This window comes from Lagopus muta, chromosome 15 (genome assembly GCF_023343835.1).
Source record: "Lagopus muta isolate bLagMut1 chromosome 15, bLagMut1 primary, whole genome shotgun sequence".
Lineage (NCBI taxonomy): Eukaryota > Metazoa > Chordata > Aves > Galliformes > Phasianidae > Lagopus > Lagopus muta.
In genome coordinates, this window is record NC_064447.1 from 10,760,246 (window position 1) to 10,779,862 (window position 19,617).

Below are 19,617 nucleotides of genomic sequence, written 5' to 3' on the forward strand. Positions count from 1 at the left end.
TACAGGAGCATGGGGTCTGCAGGACCTTCTTCATAAAGTCTATTTTTGCCCAGTAGGTTTACAATGGATCTCTGAGAGCCTCATCTCAGATGATCACCAGAATGTGTTTAATGGCCACAAGGCCGCTGCTCGGTTTGGTTGTTCTCCACTGCTGTTATGGTGGAGGCTGTCAGTTTGTTGTATGAAGGCTTGAAGTTGAAATTACAAGCAGAAGCTTTCCAGTGTAGGCACTGAAGACTGGAATCTTTTTTTTCCGCTGTTAAATTACAAAACCAAGGCATTACCTCCTTTCTCTCTCCACAAGAGCTTCTCTAATTGTTACTCATGCTTTCCCTTTCACATTCTGCACATTTGGGTCTTTCACCTCACAGTGAAATACAGCACTCCTGCCAGTCTTGTCCAACTGCTGTCTGTTGATGTTTCTAATCACAGTAGCTCAGGAAGGAGGAAGGGGCTGCTTTGCATTTCTGTGTTATCTCCCAGAGTGCTGATGGATATAATGCATCAGGCCTAAGGAAGGAAAAAATACATGCAGGGGAGTTATTGTAGTTACTGTACACAGAACTGCAGCAGAGGCAGAATACCAAGGGTGTGCACATTCCCCTCTGAGAGCACAATCCCCCTCTGCAGCGAGAGGAGTGCAATGCTCTCCATTTCAGAGCGCCTGATGGTCAAGATGGGCAGCAAAGCACGCAGGGCACTTGAAAACAAGAACCCACATCTCCAGAACAGGATGAAAGGTGTGCTTTTAAAACAGGCCTACCTGTTGCAATAGCTGGTTTTTCACTTCCTCCTGCAGTAAGAGACCACAGTAAACATGCTCATTTTTAACTGCAGAGCATTTGATGCAAGTTGTGCTCTTAAAGAGCCTCCCAAAAGTTAGTTCTTCTGTCAGTGATCATTCCAGGCAAGGGAAAGCCTGACACCACAGAAGGTGCCAGGACCTTTGGGTTTGGGTGAAGAAAGGAAGCTAACAGCCCTAACAGTTCTTCTGCAATCACAGGAATATCTTGTGTGGCTTGGACAAGGATACTTGGGGACCTTCTGCAGCAATAAAATACATACTGGCTGCAGCAGATCCATCGCTAGTTTAAAATTATCCAAAAGATAGACAGGATTTTAGGAACAAGCAACATCAGAACCTGAAAAGCAGCCTGCCAGCAGTCTCAGGCTAACTGTAGAAAGATGAAGTAATTGCATTTCTTCCTCTCCTCTCTGCCAAGGCAACTGTATGTTGTTGCTATAAATAGAGACGGTCTGGATCTCAGCTTCTTTTAACCTTGGAGGGGAGGCATCCACTGTACCAGCAAAAGAGGCCAAGGTTTGAAACACAGAAAACTCCTGATGCCACTGCAATTCCCTCTAACCTACGTGCCTGCTCAGGTGTGGCTGCAGCCTGGAAGTGAGGGGGACAATCACTGCTGCTGTGATTTGTAAAGAGAAATGAATTTGGTTTCTGATCTCATGAGTCTCTCTTCCAAGGTCAGCGCTTCAGATGCGGCGATCAGACTGCAAATACTATTTCATTAAGCAGCACACCTGTATGCAGGCAGGTTTTATTACAGGCCTTTGCTGCTGTATTCAGATCGTAACCCTTGAAGCTGTGCTAAGCAGGCATTATAAAAGTAGGCCACACCTCTTTTCCATCTGGTAGGAGGAGAATAGATAGAAAGCAAGCTCCTGCCTTTAACAAGCAAGTGGCAGATGTTGCAAAACAGTAACACTTTCCCTTCTTAGAGCTAGAAGTTAAATTCATGCAGTAGACTGAATTCTAGAATTTCAGATAACACAGTGGCAAGATACAGTCATCTAGATGCCTTGAAGCAGCTCCATTAGTTCACGTTCCAAGCCGGACCAGTGGAATTGTGTGGTCAGGGCACAGCTGTCCAAGTGGCAGTGAAAAAGCACAGGTACAACAGCTGGGCTCCCACCTTGGCATCCTGAGCTGCATTTGGTACAGCAAACTTCAATGGAGATGCATCCACGTTAGGAAGAACTTGTACAGCAATTTAGTGTAATGTGCTTTTAGGTGGAAACTGTGTTGAGATCATCATTGTGCGAAGGAATAACAGCTGGAGGAGGGCAGGGCAGCAGAGGGTTTGGCTATTTCTAGCACCCAGCATCCACAGTTATGTGACAGCAACACCGGCCTAATTTGTGCACCTTCTTTCAAGAAACACAACCAGTCAAGCAAGAAAAAAAGCACCACCACACTCCAACAATTCCTTCAACAGACAACTTGGATGCTGCTGCCAGGTCTGGGTGTGGGCACAAGGATATAATCATCACCACAGCAGCACCCAAAAGGGAGCTATCTTAACAGTAATGAGAGTGCAAAATCATTTGAAATTCTCATCCTTTAATGGTCAATGATAACGTCTGGCTGGTTCTGTGTAATACAATTAAACAATATACTTAAATGTTTCAAAAAAAGAAAAAAAAAAAAAAGCTCTCACCCTCCCCTCCCTCTTTATCTTTCTTTCATTGACACTCCACTGCTGGACTGGACTCCCCATGGCTAACATACAGCTCTCAAGTCACCACACATCCAAATCTTAAGTGTAACGAAGAACTGAAAAACCTCGGTGCACCAGTGATGTGTTATTTTAAAAATAACAGCTCTATTAAACCAACTCCTTGCCAGTCTCCACTGCTTCTCAAAGAGGAAAAACAAAATGTTACTGTGGGAGTCTTAATACACTTGTCTCTGTAGGCTTCTCTCTTCCCCGCCGCAGTCATACAGCGTAGAGTTCATAGATCTTCTTTACACAGTACACCAGGGCAGCCAGTGCTATCGTGTTGTGCAGTCTCTTTCTGTGCAGGTCGTCCTTCCTCACCAGCACCACCGGAGTGGAGGAGGTGAGCGTATGCAAGGGCAGGCGGGAAAGTTTATAGGCGTCATACTCTACTTGGTACTTGCAACAAGGATCGAACTGCCACGAGATGCCATACAGGGTGCAGCAAGCCATGCTCAGCACACCAGCGGGCAGCGAGATGTAGTGAGAATAATCTACTGGAAGTGCCAAAGGGGTGAAGAGGCAGGTGGTGCCCGCCAGCACGGCCGTCTTGTGCAGGCAGTTCCCCACGGTGATCCAGCGGGCCGTCTCGTCCCCGATGCGGGTGGGCTCTATCACGATGTATTTGTACTGCGCTTCCAGGGCCTGCTCCAGCTCGTACTCAAACTGGTCCTGAGCATTCTCTCCGTTGTAGATCTCGTGCACGATGTAACAGTCTGTGGAGGACAAGGTGACCCTGTCAACAGGAAAAACAGAGTTAAGACTGCAGCACTTCAAGGCAGATTCTTCACCCACGTGGCTGCAAGAGCTCGAGGGAAGAGCACCTGAAGTCAGGGCAGCCCCTCAAGGCCATTCAGGCACTGCAGCTTCTTCAAATCAAGATTAGTTTTACATCGGCTAATTATGCTTTTTGCATAGGAAGTCATCCCAAACTGAGGCAATTAACTTTTCCTAACATCTTCCTAACTTGGAGAAACTGAGAACATTTTGAGAAAGCAGGAATTTGACAGCAGACCTGAATCAGTTCCTCATGCAGTTTCTCCAGAGGTGCTGGACATGCTACACCTTGACCACGCAGCATGAATGAATGAAATCACAACAAACAGCTCATTCACCAGGAAGGCAAATTGTACTGTGAGATTTTGAGAAGAAGCATTTTCATGTGAAAGTGGCCTCTCCAGAATAATCACCTCCTGGCCACAAAGACAGTTTGCTCTTCAGTCCTTCACAGTAAGTTCAGCCTACAGAGGCGATGAGGGCTGAGAAACGCTGCTGGAAGTAGAGGTGCAAGAGGCAGCAGGGCACAGCAGTCCATTTGTTACAGAACATTCCCTCTGATCAAACAGGGAGCAGCAAGCAAACGTTTCTTTAATTTCCAAACCAAGGTAGGATTTAACAGCAAAGAAAAAGCTGCTTGCTTTACCCTGGAACAGGCTCCCTGCCAACAGCGGATCCACAAAACCTCCACATCCACCATTTGAGTGCCAGCTCTTAGCTACCAAAAAACTGCATGAATTTCCACTTCCACCTTCTTCATACACATCACCTAAGCTATGTTAATGTAACAGACAGCTGAGAAATGAGATTACAGCTGTTTACCTGCACTGAGAAAGGGTAAAAACCCACCCCACTGGAACATGGGAAAATCCTCCCCTCTGAGAACTGGTAACTATTTGACACACATGTGTTAACCAGAACAAAACTGAGCACGTGGCCTCTCAAGGATAAAGAGAACCAGCAGATTCCTCCTTCAGGAGGAGAGCGAACTGCACACAGGCTTGACCTCATCACAGCAGACAAAACAGCCTCATCCCAATGCATTCAGATCCTCCTTGTGCTGGGAGGCAAGAGGGCTGAAACGGAGAATTAAGCTGGCACTTTGGGCTCCGTTGGCACAATGGTACTTGTGTGCATGCACTGGAAAATAATGGAGAGAAAACACACATTTGCAAGCTGCTGTGGTACCAGACATTGCCCTTAATGTGCAGCTCTGCTCACACTGCAGAGGGTATCATGCAGTGACCGTCTGTAATCAAGTATATTGTTAAATTACAAGCCACTGCCAGAAGTGGCTGCTATTGTGAACAGTGGCAAACACGTCAAACAGCAGGAGATCAGATGAACCAGCTTCTCTCAGAGCAGAATAATAAGCAGTTTTCAGAGTCTGGCTGGTATTAACAAAAACCACAAGGAAAACTCTGCTTACAAGCTAGTTATTGAGCTCTCTGCAGTGCTTTTCCCCCTAGGCCTGGTCACAGGTAGAGAGGGAAATAAAAGTCCATGTGAATGCTGAATATGGCAGGGATTGCTGTAAGGCCATCATCTTGTCAGAACTCGCTTGGGTTTTTAAGGTAACCTTTCCAGGAGGAGCTACATTCTGTAGGTGATAACTCTTTCAGCACAGGATGCAGTGAACTCTTGTGAACTGGCAAGAATTTAAAGAGAGTAATTAAAGGGCAGAGTCTGTTGAAAATGTTAATGGAATACTACATCTCTAGCATGGCTATGTACCAGCTAACATGAAGAACGTTCTCTGTGTAAGGCAGAATTAGTCAAGCAGGTGTTGCACTAACATGTTAGGGGCACAGCTGAAAATGGTCTCTGCCAAGGACTTTTTTCTTGACCAGAACTATTCCAAGTGCAGCTTCAGCCAAATGAAAAATGCCACTTTCATTTCAGAGGACACAATGAGGGTTAAGGCGGCTCTGTGGAACAGCACCACTACGTGCAACCACTTGGGAAGGAAGAAAGGCTGAGCTGAGCTCCCAGCTCTAGCAAGGACACCATGGAGGATTTCTAGAGCACCTCAGCACCATCAGGATGGCACTGCCCCACCAGTCATACTTCTGCTCACTCAGATCCTGCTTGTTCTTCCTTCCCAACATCCCACCTTACCTTCACCGCACTGCACACAAGCAGAGCCATATCACAAGCCACAGCCTCCTGCCAAAGAAAGCAGGCGCTCAGACATGAGCCAGAGGCAGCACCGACCATCTCTCCTGGAGCTCTGTGGCTATTCAAAAATAAAGCCAAAAAATAAAAACCGTCCTTCTAAGCAAAAAGCAGAGCTTAAAATATTTTCTGTTGAAAAAAATCATAGGAAACTGAATTGCATAAAGATTTCATCACTTCTGGCAGAGTCTGCCCGCCTCACTGTGCTTCTTCTCCAGAACTGCCCCAACACCGGAGCAAATTTCTACCGTGGTGCTGGAGTCACAACAGACAAGGTGGACCATCCAAAAACAAAGAGCAAAGAAGGAAAAATTAGTCAGCAATGCAAGAGCAGGGTCACCACTTCTGTAACAGAACTGGTGGGACAGTGCATATTATTTCTAATAAGAACTGGTTGCCCTGGAGGAAGGAAAGCTGAAATCCCAATGCAGCTGAGACGCATGGGCTGAATGCAGGCTTGAAACGTTTTCAGAGCTTGCTGGCATGCAGAGCAGAACCAGGGACCCCAAGCCAGATCTCTCCTGACACAGCCTTTCAGCTGAACACAGCAGTTGCACATGAACAAACCCAATCAAAGCACTTGGATTTGCTGAAACGCTGCAGGCTGCACAGCCTGCCTTCCAGTGCCTGCCATGCTGCCCCCCTCCCCACCCCCAAAGCCATGACAACAATGCAGAACTATGCAAGCCGTCCAGACTGGCATCCACCAGCTGGGAAGTACTGCTCCCTTTACGTAGCTCCTTTTTACTTAAAAGCTTCATCAATAACCAGTGTGAGAGAGTCTCAAAAGTCCCAACCGTTCAGAAGCCCAGCAGACCACAACCTAAAAGCAGCCGATGATTTTATTCAGTCAAATTCTTTCTAAAAGGTTGCACATGAATCCCACAAGAGCAGTTCTGGATCTTACATCCAAGCAGTTGCAGCTTCATACATTCTACTCCTGAGAAACTCAGCATGCCTGACGCCAGCTGCAAACTGCACCTCACTTTTTGCTCTGGTGGCTCCACTTTCTTTTGTTATGGTCTGGTGATGTTCCCTTACTGCTATCACCCCCTACCAAGGCTGCTTGAAGATCACACTCATGTTCTCCTGCTCTCCTTGGCTTGGGTTTCAGGGCCTCCAACCATTTCAATTCCACACAACGCTCAGGGTCACGGTTAAAAACAATCTCCATCTGCACAAAGGCTGGGTGTCCCTCTGTGCAGAGGTTTTTGTTTTTAAAAGGATGATCCTGACAACAGTATTGCTCACAGCACCAAACATGCATTCAGATGAACTATAAATGAAGACAAACCAGTCTGATTAGTACTTAAATAAATAAATAAGCAGGGAGAGGCTTGCAGCAGCGTGATAACACTTGTCACAAGTAGCACACACAGAAGACCTGGAGCAGCAGAGCAGTGGAGGGGCCTGATGCTGGCTGCGTGCTAACTGCAGGAAAAAGCATGTTACAGATGGCCAGAGCACACCCATCTGGGGGCTATCATTAGATCTCATCTAAGTCTATGTCAAAGAAGTTGAGGCAACAAATTCATACTCAAACACACTGAGCTTCCCTCGGTCACATCAATCCTTCTCAGAATTGCAGGTAAAAAATGAACTGTGTTTGGCTTTGAGGTGAAGCATTCCTGCTGAGACTTACAGTTGTATTTGGCAACACTGTTTTTCTGCCCAAGACAGCTCCAGAGCATGGGACACACAAAGCACTAACAAATCCAAGCTGAAACACCCCAACAGTTGTTTCCCCACGATCTGCCAGTCTCAGGCCATTAACCATTGCTGTCAGGTTTCAAGGCCAATTGAACAGGCTGGTGATGGCTGCACTGAAGTGGAGGAAGAGCAGGAAAAGCACAGCAGTAATGCAAGACCTCCAATCGAAGGCTGTGCCTTAAATACCAATAGGAGAGAACAGGAGAACGTAAGTGTGATCTTCCAGCAGCCTTGTCAAGAGAAGACAACATGAAGGGAAACATCACCAAACCAGAACAGAACAAACTCTAGCCACCAGAGCAAGAAGAGACGTCATTTTGAAGCCAACTAATGATTAGCTAGGCTAATGGAAACAGGTCAATCATTGCTGTAAGCAAACAGAGTACCAGAAATCTGAGCAGCACAGGTAGAGAAAGGAGAGAGCTCCTGAAGGGTGCAGGGAGGCCAGCACAAGCAGCAGTGATGACATGAGAGCCCTTCTTTCTGGAGTTTGTTAGCACATGTCCAAGCAGAACAAATGGCATTTTGTCTGGTGTGCTGGCGGTCATCACACTGCATTTTACACAAAAACCCCAAGTACAATTCAGTGCCTGTTCTGTATAAAAAGTTGTTTTGCTGCACAAATTAACAATCCCCTTTAGATAGTCTCTATTAAAGAGTCTATCCAGAAGGAAGAAAAACAAATATTTAGTTGGTTCTCTTCAGGTTTTTCCCCACCACCCCCACAGAGCCAGCTGGACTTCACAGCCAACATCCTTTGAAATGAAGGTACCTACATGTAGTCCTATTGAGAAAAGCACTTTTTGACCAATTACAGACTTCTTTGTATCAATGAAGTCATTGAGGAAGGGAAACAAATTTCCACAGGCAGTCGCTGGACTTTTAAAAATGAATTTATTTACTTTTAAGTGAAAGCTGGTCAAGCCTCCTTGTAGCAGACAGTATTTTATTTTTCTGACACCACCTCCCAACACACTGATGTCTTTTTAGACTAGCTGGCTGACAACTCCAAAAACACCTTGAAGCAGCTCATTTATGAGGAAAGCTGGATTAGCACACTCAGTTGAAAGGAATGCATCCTGGGACAAGAATCCTGTTAAGAAAACCATATTTGTCTTATAAAAAGCTTGTGTCATCATTTGATGTCATCGGGTCTGTCAGTGCCATCATCTCCACAACCTGCCAGCAGCCAAACAAGACCAGGAGGGGTGATGGAGAATTAATCCCAGATCCAGAGAGGCAGTGCCTCAGTCACACACATCTGCAGCTCTGCAATCACAAGGAAGGCATGCTACCTAGCTGACGTCACCCAGCACCTATTAAAAGTATCTTCTGGAAGGTTTGTATGGGATGACACTTAACAGAACCACTGACTTCTGATAAGGATTGTGTAACGTTCACACAGATCACCTGTTGCCCCATGTGTCACTTCTGTGCTCTCGTGCACTTAACCACATACTTCTCATTGTAAAAGGCATTGTATAAGGTATGCTGGAGGTTCGTGAAGTAAGTACCTCATGTTTATGAATAAGTATTTTTGATCACAAGATCAAGTGTAATCATAGCTTAAAAATCACCACAAACCCCAGTGACATTATACTGTGGGAACACTATATAGTTCACAGACAAAGTCGTGGGGTGACAACTCACTTTTAAGCCTGCATCAATTCTCTTCCTGGTAGAATAATTTTCACTGAGGTTAAGTGCTCTTTCCCATATTTTTTCTTCACCTTCCACAGCAGAGCAGGCCCATAATCTGAGATCTCCTCACCTCATGTGTTCAGCACTGGGGCAGGCGCCAGCATGGGTGCAGACAGCTCTACCACCACACCACCGTGCTCGGCAGCATTCTGAGTTGTTCATATAAGCCATGCTGAGGTAGTAATTCCACCAGCTCTTTCAATTCAATCACTTGCGAACTCCCTGAACAGAGGCAGCATTTCTGTGTTTTATGTTGGCGCTATGATTTTGAGGGCTGCTCGTTGCTCTCCTCAGCTGGGAGGTTCGGCACCATCAAATACAACCCTCTTGGATTGCAGCAAGGGAACAAAACAAAGCAAAACCCACTTCATGATAAAAACCAAAGGGATATCAGTCTCTGGGTAAAGCAGAGGGACAAAAGCAAATCTTGGGGAATGCTGCGATTCTCTGATCCTCAAAACGAGCACGCAGCTGCTCTCGACTCCCAGCCGGTGACATCAGTCACCCCGGGGCAGAACAGAGAGAACGCCAACGTGAGGAAGCACGGGACTCAGCGAGGCGTTGCAAGCAGGTAACCGACCGCGAGGGCCGATTTTAAAGCGGCTCAGCAAGATCTCCCTCGGCTCCTTCCTTCCCTTTTACAACCGGGATTCCCGGAGCCTGTTCCCGGCATCGGAACAAGGACCGCGCTCGGGCGAGCAAAGCCCGAGCGCGTTCCCCGCAGCAGGAGGTCACCCTGGCGGCCTCTCCGTGCCTTCACCAACAGCCCAGAAGGGGCCCCTCGCCCCGGCCCTCCTCCCCTCCCGGCCCGCACCGCCGCACCCCGCGGTTCCCGCACAGGGAGGGCCGCACCGACCTTCCCCGCCCGCAGCTCCGGCCCACCCGCAGCGCGAGGCGCCCCGGCCCGCCCTCCCCTCAGCAGGGCCGCGGCCCCCGCCCCGCTCCCCGGCCGCCCCGCGCTCTCCTCGGCGCCGCCCCCGCCCTTGCCTCAGGGTCGTGCGGAGCCCCGAGAGCCGCGGCCCGCTCCCTCCCGCTCCCCGCCCGCCCGGAGAACTCCCGGCCGCGCCTCGTCCCGCGCCCCGACCGCGGACTCACCTCTCCCGGCCACCGCCGCCGCTGTTGGTGCTGCCGGGGCCAGCGCGCCTCCTTCCCCACGCCGCCATCTTGGAGACACTGGGCTCGCAAATGTCTCCGCCGCAGGGCCCGCCGCGCTGCCCCACGGGAAATGGAGTGCGCGCGGCCGCCGGAACCGCTCAGCGAGAAAGGGCGCGCCTACGTGCGGACTACAACTCCCACAGTGCCCCGCGCCGCCGCACGGCCGCGGAGATCTCTGGGATGCGTAGTCCCTTGTGCGTGCGGAGGGGTCGGGCCGGGAGCCGCCCGGCATTCGCGCGGAGCGCAGAGCAGCACCACGGCGGTCGGCCGACTCCTGATCGCAACCCCCTGTGCTGACGGGAGCCATGAGGCCGTAGGAGGAGCGTCGCCGCTGAGTCCCGGCCTGCACCGCGGCCCCGCCATGAGGGCAGCCGCAGGGGGGCGGCCTGGGCCGGGGCTTGGCAGTGCGGGTATAAGGAGAGGAGAGCGGGTGACGCGGCGCAGCACTGCCGGCTTTGCCCGAGGGGAGCTGCTGTGCCTGGGCCCCAGGAGCTGCGTGGTGGCCTTCATGGCCTTCACCCGCTTATCTGGGGCCTCTGTGTGGTCCTGGTGCTGCCCTTCAGGAGCCTTTCTTCCAGAAATTGAAAAAAACAGCCGTTCTGTCAGGGACGTTGTGCTGCCATCAGTGAGAATCGAGAAGCATGAGCAGCCCTCCTCCAGCCCCAGCACCCACCCTGTGCCATTCCCCATTCATTTCCAACATCCTACTCTCACTGCTTTTTCCCCAGGAGCCACCAAACCTCTGAGAAGAAGGGAACATATCAGAGGGGCTGTGTGCGTTCAGTGACTGACAGCGTGCTTCAGAAGAGTGACACTGTCTCTGCATCTCCCTTTCCTAGAAAATGCCTCATTTTGACAACATTATTTCCAAGTGAGGTAATGTAACTAAATAGAGCAAACCCATCACTGCCTACATCTTCCCAGGCACTATGAAGCCATGCTTCCAGACTGCAGGGCCATCCTGCACTCTGCACTCTTAGCCATCATTTGGGATTCGGCTTTTACAGTGGAGGTAAATAGCGCATTTGCATGAGCAGGAGGTGGTTGGGAAACGTTCCCAGTGCAGTGGAGCGTGCAGTGTTGCTGGGGCAGGTCGGAGCATCAGACCTTCTGGAATGTGGAATGTAAACAGTGTGTGTTACTAGCAACAGCCCAGCTTTGTGCTATAACCCCAACCACTGCACTGTCCCTGTGGAGGACTTAATGCCAAGGTCCCTCCTGCTCAAATTGCAACCCAAGGCCACATGTCACTTGTTATATTGGGTCAAATCATGACTGAAAAAAGCAGTGCCCCTTCTGCCCACCATTCCAGTAGCCTTGGGATTTTCAGCTTTTGCAATTCCAGTCTTGGCCTCTGTGGCTTGCACCCATCTGTAGGAAGATATGTAAATACACTGGCAGGGAGCCTGAGAGGCAGTGCTGGAGCTGTGCTTCCCAGCTAAAGGAGGGCCCAGCAGGGAAGCACCTCTGATTCACCTGCCCTGCTCTGCACGAGCAGAGTGACTCCACTAACTGACTACTGAAATGTTTTCATACCTATGTTTTCAAACATCTTAAACAGATGAATGCAAGCGTTCTGTGCCAGCTCAGGAGAGGCTGCATTTGCAGGATTGCTGCCGAGGGCTGTTTGACCAGAAATCTCAAGGAGCAGGGGAGGATCAAGCAGCAAAAGCGAGGAGCCGGTTGTGACCCCACTCATCTCAAGCTCTGTGCAGTCATTGCAGAGACAGCCAGCCCTCAGACCCAAAATGAAATCCACCAGCCTCAGCCTCCCTGCTCAATACCAGCTCTGAGCTGGGCTGTGAGGAAGCTGCAGTCACCTGGATGGTGGATGAAAGGACAAGTGGCTGCCCCCAGATTGCAGGGAACCAACACCAGGATGCCTTCATCCTGAACAGAGCCCTTCATCATTCTCACTACCTGGATGCAGTCACTTCTGCACAAGATCCTCCTTGCAAGGAAGGGGTTTTGGAAAGGAAGCTCAAGCAGTAGAAAGGTGACTGTTGTATAGACCAGTGTACACAGCAGTGAGTCCCCCCATCTTCCCCTCAAAATCTGCTGCCTCCAGCCTTTTTTTCCCCACACCCTTTCCAAGGCATCAATGCACATGGTAGTTAATGGCTAGAAGATTTTGGAGTTAGAATTGTAAGAAGATTTGTTTTCTTTGGGGTGGAGGGATAAGAAAGATTGTTTTACTTTTCTAGGAAACAGATAACCACCAGTAGCAAGGCAGCAAAAATGACCCTGGATGTGGACTGGAAAGAAGAGCTGTCAGACAAGACCTGTGAAGCAGGCTCTGGCTGAGTGACCCAACCCAGATGACAGAGCCAGGGATGCCCAAGGTTCCCCTGATCACCTCCAGCCCAGCAAGTGCTGAGCAGCAACCACTGCAGCTCAGCTAAGCCACACTTTTTATTGTAATCCATGCAATATGTTTGTGTTTTATAGTATGACAGAGGAAAGGATAAAGATAAATGTTAGACATAAACAAAAGCAAAAAGGTCATTTGTAACAGGTCCTGAGAAGGAAAGGCACATCGTAACCACTGAATTCAACTGAATAGAAACCTTGGACAGAGGAAGACAATTCTGGAAAGTGGAGAAGGGAGGGGGGTGTTTCAAGTTGGGCAATATGGAAGCAGGTTTGACAGCAATACGTATTTCCCCACCCACCGAAGTCTGCAGTTCAAATGCGTTTGGGGACCTCACTGTTCAACCAAACCACTTCCACACTGCCATTGCTGGAGAGAGTCCAGGATCCCCGCTCCTCCAGGCTCAGTCAGCACCAAGGGGCAGCCCAGGGCTCAGAAAGATCCTTCCTGCAGGGGTGAGCCGGGAGCGCTTCATGGGAGAACAAGGGATGGCAGCATTGCTGGTGACCTGTGGGTATTGCTATTTGCTGACATCAAACGCTGTGGGGCTGGGGCAGGAGAACGGGTACAGCAGAAAAACAGTTGGCACGGAACCTGGCACATCTCTGTCAGGTCAGACACTGGAGGAATTGTAGCACCTCAGAGGGAAGCAGCAGCAAAACCAAGTGCTGTGCCTGATTTAAGGCAGCAATTGCTGCTTGTGATCCAGCACCAGGAAGCACAGGGATCCTGGAGCAGCATGAACAGCTCCAGGCCACACTGGGAAGCTGAAACTTCTGGGAACTGCCACAGTGGGAACCAGAACCAAAACAGCATTGAGTGCAGCACTGCACTTGCACTGTTGCTCCTAGGAGGCAACTAGGCACAGATCTCTTCAAGCACACAGCCCTGCTGCAGCAGATACAATGGCATCTTATCATGGCTTGCAGGAGATAGCTCAGCTTCACTTCAGGATGGTTCTGTCATCACTTAGCTATAACAGAGCCAGCCTTGCTCCTGGAACCAGGTGTAAGTGGGTGTTTGCAAGTTAAAGAGTGAGCATTTAGCAGCCCAGATGTCTTCTTTAGCTCATTATCTGTACCCTACCCCAGTCCCTCAAAGCCCTCCCAAAGGCTGCAGCTGGGCTGAAATAGGCAGCAAGAGAGCAGAGATGTGGGGTAGGCTGAGCCCAGTGCCTTTTCTGAGCAGCACGAGCTGGCAGTGGGGCAGCAGCCAGGCACAGGCCTCTGCCACAGTGTGCAGTACAGACAAGCAGGGGTCCCACAGCACTGGGGCAGGGACACAGCTAGAGAGGTTTTACTCAGATCTTTTGCCTTTGCCTCGATGGACTCTGCGCTGGCTCTGGGAAAGGGCTGAGCCATTGCTCGGCCCAAGATTCATTCAGTCTGTGGCACAGATTGTAAACTTTAGTCCCTGCTGAGAGATAAACTAGGTTTGGATCTGACCTCCAGGTGAAAGGCTCCTTATCTACTTCTGCCTGGCTGCTCGCTGAGCCTGTTACAGCTGTCCCCATGCAGCCCAGCCCAGGGCACTGCAAAATCCCAACAGCTCTGGGGGAAAACCTCTGAAGGTCTAGCCCAGTAAAGCCTGTGTGGGGCAGGAGAAGGGGGTAAACGGAAGCCAGGCAGCATCCTGCCATCACACTATTACCTCTACATCTGACAGTAGCAATGCTGCACCATGCTGTGCTGTCATCTGCAGAGGTAATGGTACATGGTGAGGGTGTTCCACCCCACTGCCAGCACTCAGGCTCAGAGCTGCAAGGGGGTAGCGAGCAAGCAGGCAGTGCCCCATGGCACAGCTGCTTCCCAAAGGCCATAGGGAACAGTGAATAGCAGCCATGCCAAGTTGGCAGATCAAGCGTTGAGCCCTGGAGAGGGGACCAGATCCCAGCAGTCTTACCCCTGTTGCTCTCAGGATACGACGATGGCTTGGAGCTCAGGGTATGGGGCACAGGCTGAGTGCAGGGCTGGAGCCAAGGAAGATGGGAGGAGCCTTCCTCTTCAGCTGTAGGAAGCCACCCTTGTGGGTGCTTTTCTCCTGGGCAAGCTGTGACTGCCTCAGCAGGGAGCAGAAAGGCAGCTGACAACCATGAAGGGCAACGTCCAAAAGGCTGAGCAGGAGCTGGCACCTGCAGAGAGCAGCATCCACAACCCAGCTGCATTGCATCCTCTTTGTGCACATGCTCTGCATGCTCTGCTGCAGTGGAAAAAACCCACTCCTCACATAGCTCCTTTCTCCAGATACAGAGATCTCAGCATCCCAGTCAGATCTCTGCAGCCAGTCCTGGTGGCACCACCACAGCCTCCATGGTCTCACTGGCACCCCACAGAGCTGGGACTCCTCCAGCACCTCCTTCTGGTCCTTGAGGTTTAATCCACAGCATCTCTCCCAGCTGCAGGAAGGAAGGGGGTTGATACCCTACAACCTCCCCTAACCAACATCACCTGGCAAGCTCACAACTGTTGCCAAGCAGAGGAGAGAGGATGAGGTACAGATGCATCCCCTGGTTTTGTTGTGGAGTTTGGTGGGAAAAATCATCCTCTTCCAGCTCCTGGCTTGGGGCAAAGGACACAGAGGGGGCACGTGTGCCCAGAGCCAGCCCAGCCTGTGGCCACTGTCATGGTCAGACGTGGGCAGGGAAGAGAAGGTCATGCCCACGATCGTGCACCACACAGACACACTTTTAAAAAAAAAAAAAAAGGGAATTGTGAGTGTGGGAGGGGGTTTCCTGAGACCGCAGAGAAGCGAAGGCCGCGTTGAACAGGAGCGCTGGTGTCAGAGCAGTGCTGTCTTAAGGCTGCAAGTGTTCCAGGTACTGCGGCAGCGGGTTCTCCTTGACGTATTTCTGAATGTACCAGCAAGTCAGGTGAGCTTTCAGGTCCTCCTCCACCACAAAGTCCAGGGCTGCCTATGAGAGAGCACAGATGGGTTACAAACAGCCCATGCTGCCCCTCAAACAGAATCCTGTGCCAGAGGGCTGGGGGAGCATGGCTTTGGCCTCCACAGTGCCATGGGGTTCCCAGTTCAAGCAGAGGAAAGCTGAGACCTTGACATACAGCCTGGTGTGTGCAACATCACAAAAGGGACCCATCCACATCATGCAAATGTCACCTTTGACACCAGTTTGCCATGGGGTCAAGGAGCAGCCATAACCCCAGAGTGTTGCCCCCCATACTGTGCTGGCAGCCCCACAGCTGCGAGTCCCCAAAGTGGGGCCCAAGGCAGAGAAAGGGCACGTGTGGGCCTTGAAGCTTTGGGAGGAGGGAATCCAGCTTGGGGGAGATGTTGGAACAGCCCTAAGGAGAAGCAGGGTGGGAGCGAGGGCTGCTGGCAGGGGAGGAGGAACGAGCAGAGGATGTGCTGGAACTCACCCAGCCCCTCTCGCAGCCAGAAATAGGAACATCTGACCACAGGTTTCCATCCAGCCCTCCAGCCCTGGGGGGGAAAAGCTTAACACCTCCCTTTCGAGTGCTGAGCCACCCCAAAATGCTCTCCTTTTACTCCAGGGCCTCACTTAACCTCCCCACACCTCTCCCTGCTATTGGATAGAAGCAGCTCCCCCAGGGGCAGCAGCTGTACCTTTGCAAGATGCTTGGCTATCCCTCTTCCCCGATAGGCATCCGGCACCTCGGTGTGCTGCAGGTCCACAATGCGCTTCCCCACATATTCATAGAGCAGCACTGCTCGGTCGTGGCAACCTGGGGATGGGAGAGAGTGCTGAAGTTGGGACTGCCAAATCTGACCACGGATCACCGGTTCCTTTCCCTCTACAGCATGGGCCACAACGTGGGACAAAGCTTCCAGCTCTGGTTTTGCATTTGGGACCTTTAAGGAGCGGGGGCAGACACTGGAGAAGATGGGTATCCCATAGGGAAGCGCACACAGGTGTGCAGGGTTGTGTGTGTGCACACTGACACACACACGTTTCCTGTTGCAACACCCTGACATTCTCACACTGGTTTAGATAGAGGAAGAAAGAAGTTTCAGCACACATGTAAATCAGAGGAGAGCTAATAATACCCCTCTGTCTCCATCTGCAGAGCCCAAACTCAACTTCGATTCATTTCTGGAGGGTTTCTGTATTTATATTTCCAAAACACAAGCTTCCAGTCGATGAGAAACTCAATTAAAATAACAGAAACTTTTCCTTTCCCCCCAGTGCTTACTGGAGGATGAAGGGCCCTACCTCCACCTGCACTTACTGCACACCTCAGCTGAGCTCCATCCATTCACTTTTGCTGCAATTCACTGGAAATACCTCCTTATGCCCTCTCTGTCCTGGCATAGGGATTTGGAGGGAACCTCCACCCCACCGCCCAGCCCAGATGCAATCTTACACATCATTCCATAGCTGCAAACCTCGGCAGGGAAAAAGGGAACTGTGCAAAGCCATTCCCTGGGAGGGAGTTCTCAGGGCAGGATGGCACAGCAGCTATCCCAAGGAGCCGTCCCCAGGCACACAGGCAGCCCTGCAGGCTGTGTGGCACGTTCCTACAGACAGAAAGCACCGCATGCAGCTGAGTGGAGATGGCACAGCTGTCCCCGATGGCCCCACTCTGGAGCAGCACGGGGGGGCCCAGCTCGGCTGCAATTTCCTGCTGAGGAGCTCTAATGACTGTAGCACTGGGAAAGCACAGTACCATCTCAGTGCACAGCACCACCTCATCCCTTTCACCCCAGCACTGCAGCACAACCTGCTCCAGTTTTCCCATGGAAACTCTCAGTGATGCTCTCCAGCAAAGGGGCTGTGTTGGCTGTCTGTGGTGTTACCTACAGCCAAACTGAGGACAAATCATGACCTCCAAGATCACCATCTAGTCCAACCTGCCACCAGCACTGCCCACCAACCACGTCCCTCAGTGCCACATCCACATGCTTCTCAAACACCTCTAGGGATGCTGACCCCACCACTCCCTGGGCAGCAGATCCAGTGCCCAACCACTCTTTCTCAGAATAAATGCTTCCTCCTATCCAACCTGAACCTCCTCTGGCACAATTTGAGGCCATTCCCTCTCATCCTATCCCATCGGGCTTCTCTCTGCCCTCCTTTCCAAGAGGAGAACAAAGCTTGGTCAGTCCAGCCACGAGCTGCTTTACTTCCATCTCTCAATGCTTCTGCTTTCAGGACACAAGGAAAAAGGCAACATGCTGATGTGACACAGGCGTTTCTATCAGCTTTAGGAAGCACACATAGCACTGTGGGCTCAGTGGAGAGAGATGAAGGGGCAAACACCAAGCACCACTCATTTTCTCCCATACAAGGAAGGCAGAGAAGAAGATTCTGAAAACGAGCTGGCTGCCCTATCAGCTCAGGCTTCCCAGGGTCCACCCGTGGCCTTGGGCACCTCCAGGGTTGGGCACCCAGTGCTCTGTGAGCAGCGCCAGCTCCTCACCACCCTCTGAGTGAAGAATTTCCTTTCCCTAATGTCCTATTTTGTCCCACCCATGCTCCTACAGCACTGGCTGCCCTCGTTTGATCCCAGTGCTGGCCGCAAGTGGTCAGGGGGAGCATCTTCTCCACGTACACCTCCTCCCACTGCACTTTGTAATTAGTGGTTGGAATTAAAAGAGAAGAAGAAAAAAAATAACAACACAAAAACAGTCAAAATAACCTCGTCCGGCTGCTGGTGTTTATGGAAAACACCTCCAGACATGTGCATAATTTCTGAATGATTTCTTTTCTCCTCAGTTGTTTAAAGAGAGCTGCCCGGCACGCAGGCATGGGGTCCCGGGGCTGTCCGTAGGGAGGACGGACGGCTGAAAGGTGTCACGGGGCCATAGGGAGGTGTCAGCAGCACGCAGCTGGGCGTCCCTTCTGCTGACCGCTGGGGGAGCTGCGGGGGATGCCCACTCCTCCCCCGCGGTGACCCACATCGAACCACGGGCAGGGAACCGGTGAGGGCCCCAGGATTGATTTGGGGGTACGGGAACGCCGGGGGGCACCGTCAGGAGCTAAGGGGCGGCGAGAAGAGCCCCGAAAGGCACGGGAGGAGAGGGCTGAGGAGAGCGGGGAGAGGAACCGTGGGAGCGGGGGGGCTGTGCTCGCCGCTCCCCCCTCCGTTACCGTTCAGCCGCACGGTGAACTGCCGCCGCTTCCGATCGTGTTCCACCTGGATGGGGCAGCCCTGCTCCAGGAGGTCGAGCGGCGCCGAGTGAGCCATGGCCGGGCCGCGGGGCTGTGCCGTGCGGGAGTGCGGAGCCGCGGGACACCGGGAGGAGAAGGCGGCGGGCGGAGCCGGGCCGGGCCGTGGCGGCGGCACCGGGAGCTGCCACCGGCGCGCGGCCGCAGGAAGCCAGCTGTGCGCCACGTGCCCGCGTCGCAGCCAATGGCTGCGCTGCCGTTTTGTTTTGATACATTCGCCCGGCTCTTAAAGGGGCCGCTCCACGCTCGGCGCTACGCCGGGCCCCGGCGCCCCCGCGTGGGCGGTGCGGTCGCGGACAGCGCTGAGTGTCGGTGGTACTGCCCCGTCGGTGGTACTGCCCCGTCGGTGGTACTGCCCCGTCGGTGGTACTGCCCCGTGCCGCCCGCTGCCACGGACACATAAGGAGCGGTTTGAAAGCGGTTGTGTGAAGCGCTCGCTGACAACCTCTGCAGTCCTAAGCGTGTGCCATTGCTCGTCCCAAACCCCCTCCCATCGTTGGAGCCCAAACCCCGGGGCTGCTTCTCAGATTGGGATGGCACAAAGCCGGGAAGGCCCATCCGGTTCCCACCTCCGTGACACGGGCAGTGCGTCACCGCCCGCAGCCCGAACGTGGGCTTTGGGAACGCTTCTAGGCTGTGCTGAAAGGCGGTGAATCTGCCACGTCTCTCATTAAGGTAATTACTCCCACTATTAACAACTGTGATTTATTTCCCATTTGAACCTTTCTAGCTTTAACTTCCAGCTGCTGGATGTTAACACTGTCACTGGGTCCAGCCCTGGCATAGGTGCAGCCCCGGACCCATATTTCCTATCCATATTTCAGACACGTTTTCCATCTCTCAAACCGATAAAAAAAATGCTCTGCACAGCCTGGCTTGGAACTGCACGTGACTGCACGAGGGCTGCGCTCGGTTCCACCTCCTCTTTCATGGCTATTTGGCTCGTGTTGGGAATTTCTGCCAGAAAAGATTGCTCCCCATAGAGCAGATCTCAGGAATGCTGCTGGGATAGGTCAGGGCTGGCTCATGGGAGACCCCAGGAGTGGGATCCCATGGGAATGAGATGG

General features: G+C 51.8%; 2 protein-coding genes across 2 annotated transcripts; both read right to left on the reverse strand.

Annotated features, from left to right (window-relative positions):
* Positions 1-2,374: 2,374 nt before the first annotated feature.
* Positions 2,375-10,160, reverse strand: TMEM11 (transmembrane protein 11). The gene is made up of 2 exons (XM_048962004.1): positions 9,975-10,160; positions 2,375-3,252 (listed from the first exon to the last, which is right to left on the reverse strand). Exons 1-2 carry the CDS (start codon positions 10,040-10,042, stop codon positions 2,736-2,738), a joined length of 585 nt encoding a protein of 194 aa, XP_048817961.1. The 5' UTR covers positions 10,043-10,160; the 3' UTR covers positions 2,375-2,735.
* Positions 10,161-12,428: 2,268 nt separating this feature from the next.
* Positions 12,429-18,701, reverse strand: NATD1 (N-acetyltransferase domain containing 1). The gene is made up of 3 exons (XM_048962008.1): positions 18,473-18,701; positions 15,988-16,106; positions 12,429-15,316 (listed from the first exon to the last, which is right to left on the reverse strand). The coding sequence occupies exons 1-3, from the start codon at positions 18,567-18,569 to the stop codon at positions 15,200-15,202; spliced, it is 333 nt and encodes a 110-aa protein (XP_048817965.1). The 5' UTR covers positions 18,570-18,701; the 3' UTR covers positions 12,429-15,199.
* Between the last annotated feature and the right edge of the window lie 916 nt (positions 18,702-19,617).